The following is an 8,502-nucleotide window of genomic DNA, read 5'->3' on the forward strand; positions in this document are numbered from 1 at the left end:
AGCAGCAGTAAATCCTGTTAGCTAACATCTGAGTGTAAATCAAACAAAGACAACAAAGTAGTTGGTCTTGCCAGGCTGAGGTGACCTGGGTTATGGGTCTTTCCTCATGACTGACTTGATCTACAAAATGGTTCACTTGGATTTCTAATGCATTGTAGCTAATGCTGAGATAACATCTCTTTTTTTTTTTTTTAACCTTTTTTTATTTTTTCCATTAGAAAAAGGTAGTCCTTACCATACAATCTATAAAATGTATGTAATGTGGCCAGCATAAAGGTGAGGCTGAAGTCTTTCTAAAATTCCATTTTTATAAACAGTGAGCAGAGGTATCTATATGTCCCATTGACATAGCTGGGACTGCTAAGAGATGTGGAGAACTTAAAGAAGGGGTTAAGTAATTCTCTTGCAGATGTACAAGAAGACCAAGCCCTGTATTCATAGTGGCTGCCTGTTAGTGCTCACAGGGCTGTCCTGGGCTGAATTCTGTCTCCCTACCCCCAGCCCCAGGGGTTTATCTGTAACCCAGGTCAGTTCACTGGTCCAGTTCATTTTGTAATATCGCAAACACTTCTACCTGCAGGACTGAGGCGGCGGGGAAGTACGAAATGTTTAAGCTAATAATGATTTCAGGACGTGGCGGTAGAATTGTAGTCTAAACACAGCTTGATCTTTTTTATTTAATTAATAAAGCACTGCATTAACTTAATAATGATAGTTTTTGTATCAAATTTAGATTTGGGGAATTTTCCCCCTGTAGTTGACTGATGTCTCTTTACTGCTTTACCCATCAGTCCCCTCAAAATGTGTTTGGCTACATCTTATTTTTCCAAGTTGTCCTGGTTTTGGCTGGGACAGAGTTAATTTTCTTCCTAGTAGCTGGTATAGTGCTGTCTTTTGGATTTAGAACAAAAATAATGTTGATAACACACTGATGTTCTAGTTATTGCTGAGCAGTGCTTATACCAAGTCAAGGACTTCTCAGCTCCTCATACTGCCTGGCCAGTGAGGAGGCTGGGGGGCACAAGAAGCTGGGAGGGGACACAGCCTGGAAGGCTGACCCCAACTGACCAAAGGGATATTCCATACCATATGATGTCGTGCTCAGTACATAAACTAGGGGGAAAGCTGGCTGGGGGGCGCTGATCCAGAACTGGCTGGGCATCTGTCATTTGGTGGTGAGCAATTGTTTTTCATTTGCATCATTTCTTTTTCTGGGGGTTTATTTCTCTTTTTTTGTTGTTGTTATTTTCCTTTTCATTACAGTTTATGATTGTTATTTTTATTTTATTTTCAATTACTGAACTGTTCTCATCTCAATCCATGAGTTTTCTTACTCTAACCTTTCTGATTCTCTCCTCCATCCCACCCCTGGGGTGAGGTGGGGAGTGACTGAGTGGCTGTGTGATGCTTAGCTGCTGGCTGGTGTTAAACCATGACACAAGTTTTTCCATTATTTGAATATTGCTTTAAAGACTTCAACTATAACAGCCCCTGAAATTTCATCTTTGAATGTTCAGTTTGTATGTTCATGTTTCAGTATGTTCAGTTGCTTTAATGATAATTTGAAGTTTTGTTCTGTGATAATATAAAATGTTTGTGGAAAGGAGTAGGAAAAATACTTGCTTATAATTTGAAGAGGGATACTTTTTTCTATGTCAGACAAGGTACAAGTACTTAGGACTTTCACAGTGTTTTAAAGTTGGGGTGCATCATGTAGGAATAAAGGTCCTTAGTCTCACCTTATTTCTTTTATTTCTATCAGAAAGGTATTGGTTCCAAATAACGTCAGATTTCAGATCTGCTTGTAGCTTGGGGAGAGCTCAAAACTGGTGGGCTCAGGAGCTGGATCTGCACTTTTGCACTGCAATTTACTGTGTAGCTACATCCCTTCCTGTGCAACCACCACTACCTCCTCTTGCCTGCTAATGCTGTAGCATCCTATATGTGGTCCTTTTGCTCAAAGAACATACTCCTGTTCACCATGAGCACTTGTCTGTTCCTTTTCATTTTAGTAACAGCAGCTCTCACAGGGTTCCAAGGGCTGGTGCTGCTGCTATCATAGCAAAGGAGGAGAAAGTTGACTTCTGAGGCAAGCTGATTCCTAAAACCTCTGTTAGAGGACAGGAGTACCGTATAAAACCTCAGTGGCTGCAACGGCAGGACCTCTTCTCATGGGATTGTGCAAACAGGAAATAAGCGTGGATGCTCTGACAGTGTTTCCCAAACAGCCTTCCCTACGTGGTCTGACGAGAGCCATGTGGAAGCTTTCATAGGCTTCAGACTGGCTGGCTAGTGGGGCCACATACTAGAGCAATTTAGGTAACTTATTTTGCAGCATGGAAGTAAATGCTAGTAAGGTAACAAATACAGTTGTGACATTACAGGCCTGTGAAATATTTTATGTAGCAGGGATGCTGGATGACTCATCAACAGAAATCTTTTATTTCCAGAGAGACTTTTGCTTTGTTCTTTTTTACCATCAAGTTTTAAATATGGTTATTTTATGCAGCTGCCACTGGAGACATGCCGGCTTACCAGATTCGGACTCCCACTACTACCTTACCTCAGGGAGTGGTAATGGCAGCCTCGCCAGGGACTTTGCATAGCCCTCAGCAACTGGCAGAAGAGGCAACACGCAAGAGAGAGCTGAGACTTATGAAAAATAGGTAAGACTGTGCAACATTTAATAGTCAGTGTTGGAAAAAAAAAACAACAACAAAAAAACAACCACAAGCCCAAAACATTCTAATGAAGTTTTCTTCTTAAGGTCATGAGCACTGCCTGTGATTGATGAAGGGAAGGCAAGGAATTCTTTGTCAGTCATCCCACATCCTTATAGCATTGAATATTGGCTGTTAACTCTGCAAAGTTAGAGTTGACCGTACCACCATGGATGATTAGTTCAGAAATGTTATGGTAATTCAGAAATCGGTGTTGTCCCTTTCTGATAATTTTTGTGATGATATGGAGGTATACTTATTGTTGAAATTTCTCCCTGCCACTCCTACTGACAGTAAAATGACCGGTAGGGGTTTGGTCATTCTAAAACATCCCAGCAAAAAATTGCTTAGGAAAATATCTGAGAATCTCATTAGCAGCTGTCCATTAATGATGCTGTGAAGAGGACTTATTCAAGGATGGAATGATAATTATAGACTTTCCTAAATAGCTGACTACTGGGATAAGTTATTGTGCAGTGCTTCTGTCATTTTGTGAGGCATGTTGTGTGAGGTGACTATATATTTATTTCTTTTAATAAGTTTACATGGACTTGACTGTATGCTGTAAATGCCAGTCTTTCTCTGTGCATTCTTCTTGTTGTTCTTAGGGAACTCTTTCCTTTTTCGAGTGTGTAGCCACCACTATCAATGGCGGTTAGTTTAATGGAAGAAATAGTCTGTTGTGCAGATCTTAAATTCACTGAATAGCTATTTGCTTTATGATTGAATTAATGGTATTGCTTTGCTCTCATGCCTGTCCTCTATTTTAAATTACTCATGAGGATCATTGCATTGTTGTGCCTCCCTTTTGTTTCTCCTCTCTTCAGTTTTAGAACTAGTATCTATGTTATCTCTCATATAACTTGCTGGAAAGTTACACACTCACAATTTGTTGCGTTCCAAGATGTTAAAGGAGTGGACTTCCACTTCTAAAACAACTTCTGGAACGAATGCATGTTCAGTGACATGCTTCTGAAAATACTACCTAAAGTGTTTAGTTTCAATATAACAGAAATCTGAGCAGAGCTGTGATAATGGCTTCAGGCTGCCATTTGCCGGCAGCAAAAAAAAACCCCAGACACATGTGACCGAAATGTGCCCAGGTGGAGAGTTCTAAAATGCTAATAAATTGTATTTTTTTGGACTTGAACTTTACTGTACATAGTTATGTTAAGGTAATAAAATTACAGCAAGTTGTAAGATTGGCATCTAGCTTTTTATCTGAAGAGAGTAGTGTTATGCTTGTATTTTCTGAAAGGAAATTCTTTGGCTTTGGTTTTAAGATTTTGATTGCAGATGATGATACTCCTGATAAGCGCACAAAACGGAATGTGACTGGAAGAAGAAATGCTGCTTTCAGTCTTAATGTTTAGTAGAATTCAAGTCAATATGTTATCATTTGCTTGCTGCTTTTCTCAGTTCCTCTGTGTGTTATTAATTCCATCTTTGTATTTGTTGATGCTGAATTTGTTTCGAGTTCTAGTTGTTTTGAATTGTATGTTAACGATGTTATTGCTTATGGCTGTTATTTGCTGTTCTGTTTGTGCAATCAAATGGTGGTTGTTGGTTGTTGTTGGTGGTGTTATTGTGGAACTGCGGGGATTGCAGGTAATTTCATTTATCCAGTCTTTGCCATATTGTGGCTGTTCCTGTAGTCATTTGCCTTGTATTGGTTCCAGGGAAGCTGCCAGAGAATGTCGCAGAAAGAAGAAAGAATATGTCAAATGTCTTGAAAATCGTGTGGCTGTGCTTGAAAACCAAAACAAGACTCTCATTGAGGAACTCAAGGCCCTCAAAGATCTTTATTGTCATAAAGCAGAGTAACTGTCTTTCATTTGGACCTCGTTTATTATGAACTTTAATCAAGGCATGAGAGGAAGCAATTCTACAGATTGCCATATGAACTTGAGAACGAGACACTTGAGGCCCTTGTGGAACCCAGTTTTGCTTAGAGTTTTCAGACTCATTTGGGAGCTATTCCAAAACTTGGAATTCTGTCATAGTCTCCACACTCTGCTGAGCTTTCTAATGGCATGCAAATGGCTTTTTTGTTTGCACTTTTTACTTCTGCTTTTTGCAGGGAAGCTGCTAAAGAATGTCGTCGTCGGAAGAAAGAATACATAAAATGTCTGGAGAGTCGTGTTGCAGTGCTAGAAGTTCAGAACAAGAAACTTACAGAGGAGCTTGAAACCCTAAAAAACATTGGCTCTTCCGAAACAGATTAGTGAAAATATTTATTATACTGTGAACTGACTAAAGTATCTCCAGTTGCTTTATAAGGCAATACATAGCCAACGTGAATTATGGCTTTCTCTTTGTGTCATTTATATTATATTCCAACTCCTAACATTCCTGAAATGCATTTCTGCTTTTTGTCAATTCATAGCTCTAATTTCAGGTCTCTCATGCTCCTCCCTTCCATCTCCCAAGGAGCCAAATGTTAAAAAAATGTAACAAAGTGAAAAAGCATGTAATTTCTAAGAGCTGTTTCTTTGCCATATATTTACATACTACTTTTTACATGTTACTGAGCGTCCTGCACATATGAAATATTTTACAATTGTTTTAGATGAATCATAAAAGATAATGCATCCAGTAATACAAGAAAATCAAACAACCCAAGGTATCTCAGGAAAGAGTTTATAAAAGAATGTTATGATTACATGTATGTACTAGTATACTAGTCTAGAGATGATTTTATGGCATATTTTTATATTAGTTGCTTTGCAGAAAAGGAGTATTGTATTGCTGTCACTGAGTGCCATGGTTAAAGATAGTTTTTAATAGAACTATGTTGTTTAACCTGTGTAGTGTCTGATTTCCTTTAAATACCTGGTTATTTGAGATGCTTTAAAACCCATGGGTATTTGGAAGAGGACAAAGGAAAAAGGCATACCTAAACTCGTGACGTGACGCTAAGTATATTGTAAATACTTGAAAGAAGCTGCCTGTTATATGGCTGCTATTTACTGAAATTTTCTGTAGGATATTTGATTTGTTAGAAGTCTGTATTTCAAAATTCAATTTTGCATCCTGAATATTTTGTGTTCTAGATTCTGAACACTTGCCTATAGTGAAGGCTGATGGTGTAATTCTTCTCACACTGTGCAAAGTACTGAGAGGAAATAAAGGTGACTTAAGAGAAGGAAGCTTTCCAATAAACAGTAACTATCTGCTGATTCACAGGGTTGCAGAATAGCTTATAGGTGAGAGCTGAAGATTTTTTAAAATAAACCCACACTTAAGCCATATTACAGTTCTGGTAAATGCAGTATGTGCCAACTTTCCATTGTGCTTTGAAAGAAAATAATGCTTATGCAAAATTGATCCTGGGTATTTCTTTAATTCAGGGATGATCTAATTGTTTGTTGGCCAGTACAGTCTTTGAGCAGAGTATTCGGGAGCTTTGCTGGAGCTAGCTTACTGATGTGGTAGGAAGAAAGGTGTAGTTCCTGCTTAACTGGCTTTATAGGGGGAGTGTGTGTGTGTGGAGTGGGGGAGGGATGGAATCATACCATTACTAAAGCCGCTGAAACTTCTTCACTTAATTTAAACTGAACTCACATTTAACCCAGTCTTCACTCTGACATTGTTGGAGTGGGGTGGGGATGTCCTTTTTTTATGTGTGTGTGTGTTTTGTGGTGCTTTTGTTTGTTTTTGTTGTTCTTGTTTTTTTTTAGGTTTCCCAAATTACTTGAAATACACAGGATAACTTTCTCAAATCTTCTGAAAATCCTGCTAGGTACCCAGTTGAGACCATTTGTAAGAAGAGGTATTCTCTCTCACTTCCCACAGTTGTATCAGTTGGTTTAAAAAGGAAATGGGCTCCCTTTTGGCCCACAATCTTTGCTGCAGGTCTGGAACAAAAGTAAAGTAAACTTTGAAATACCTTTATCACTGTGAGAAAATATATCTTTAACAGAACCTTTGATTTCTGCTGACTTTAGCAGTTAAAGTTGGACAGGATGGGTACAGTCTGCAGGTCCATGTCACAGCCTCTAGACTGCAACAAAAGTGTCCATCAAATTGTTTGTTGTGGCTCTGTCACTAGAATCTTTTTTTCTGTTACAGGTAGTTATTCCTCCTGACTCTCAAGGGATTTTGAAATTTAAGCAGAAAGAAACTTGGGCATGTGGTGGATGTCTCTCCAGTAAAAACTTACCTTTATCTTCCCAACAGTATCTGGTAGTAACTGTAGTTAGAAATTTGAGCTGTGGTACAGACAAGGATTCGTCCTATATGTAGTCTACAGTAATTTCTTTGCTAATACTTCAAAAACATTTGGTTAATAATTAATTTTATATAAATAATGACTTGGGGGTGGTGGTTTGTTAATAATGGGAGCTAAACCCAAATGCTCTTGGCATGTGTCGTTTAGACCAAGACTAGGAAAAAAGAAAAGTTTATGACGTATTATTTCATTCTCAATAATTTAATTTGATATGGCATTAATTTTGACAGAATTAGAAATTTCTGTATTTTAAAGTGACATTGAGTGATTTTGTTGGTGAATAAGAACATTTAAGATGTACAATTGGTACATTAGAACCAAGATGCATCTTGTGGTGAAGGAAATAGCATTTGAAAATGAGCAAAGACAGGTCTGCACAAAGGCCAAGAATTTGTTGTTAAATTGGTACTGCAAGAATTACTACTTAAAACATTAAATTCAGCTCTAAATTGGTTTGGGATGTACATAGAAAACTTTGTGAGAAACTTCCCTGAGATTAAATGAAGATTTAAAGGAAAAGTCAGCGTACCACTGGGATTTATCAGAGAAGTAATACCAAAATCTTACATGAGATACGTACCAAAATACTTAGGTGAGGTGGGACTGCTGGAGCCTGGGTCTGTGATATCTCTGATACACTGTTCAAGCAGTGCATCGGATGATTAAAGTGATAGATAAAGATATATGCTAGGGTATACAAATTAGTTTAGATTACAAAGGAAAGTAAATCATATTAAGTCTTCCTTCAGTTTATTTTTTCTCTTTAAAGTGTCATTTTATCCTATGTCAGTATCACGTTTCTAAATGTATGTCAGCACTGGAATCCAGAGTAGATGCACATGTGCTATGAATGAGAAGATAATTTTTCTTTCAACTTGCTGTCCGTCTAGCTTGCATTTGTGCATGTAAGACCTGCACTTGCTAGTGCTCTCTCCAAGGGCAGAAGAAGTGAACATGGCTGGAACTATTCATCATTACTTATTACTCGTCATGGAAGAAAACTGAAATTTTATTAGGGTCTGAATTCATTAACTGCCAAAGTTCTTGGGAGGTGACACTAGCACATTTTAGGGGCTGTACTGCCTGTGCTTGTATAATGGCACCCACATTCTGGATACCAGACCATGAAAAGGTCAGTTTATAATGATTGTGTTGAGTTTCTTAGGTTTTTATCAAAATCAGTTACTGATCTTTTTTCTGATGATACACATGGATGGGAAAAAGGAAACTGCTTTCTGTATTTTGTCTCTTCACTTTGTGACTATTTCTCATTCACCCACAGGCCAAACAGTCTGTTTGCAGAGAATTACGAAGTGGATCAGATACTGAGCTCAGAGTGTTTCCTTCATTGACAATGGCTGGAAAACCTGTCCCTTTGAGCATCTTCACCTCTCATTCTTCATGTAAATGATAGATACATCCTTTTTCCTAGAAGTATTATCACCTAAAACTGTACAGTGCAAGTGTGCAAATTAGCTTAATTTTTGTGAAATGTCTGTGATGTGGCCGTCAATCACATACCTAAGGAAACACAGTGTCAGTGGCTGTTGT

At 38.2% G+C, this 8,502-nt stretch overlaps 1 protein-coding gene across 8 annotated transcripts in view; it reads left to right on the forward strand.

Annotated features, from left to right (window-relative positions):
• CREM (cAMP responsive element modulator) overlaps positions 1-5,522 on the forward strand; it is a 35,928-nt gene extending 30,406 nt beyond the window's left edge. For 5 of the 8 annotated variants that reach the window (XM_055805156.1, XM_055805154.1, XM_013296446.3 and 2 more), the window contains 2 exons: positions 2,510-2,666; positions 4,400-5,522. In XM_055805156.1, coding sequence (XP_055661131.1) covers positions 2,510-2,666; positions 4,400-4,544 — 302 coding nt within the window. In that variant the 3' untranslated portion in view covers positions 4,545-5,522. The other 3 variants (XM_055805155.1, XM_013296448.3, XM_055805157.1) reach the window with 2 other exon arrangements.
• Positions 5,523-8,502: the final 2,980 nt, after the last annotated feature.

This window comes from Falco peregrinus, chromosome 5, assembly GCF_023634155.1.
Source record: "Falco peregrinus isolate bFalPer1 chromosome 5, bFalPer1.pri, whole genome shotgun sequence".
NCBI lineage: Eukaryota > Metazoa > Chordata > Aves > Falconiformes > Falconidae > Falco > Falco peregrinus.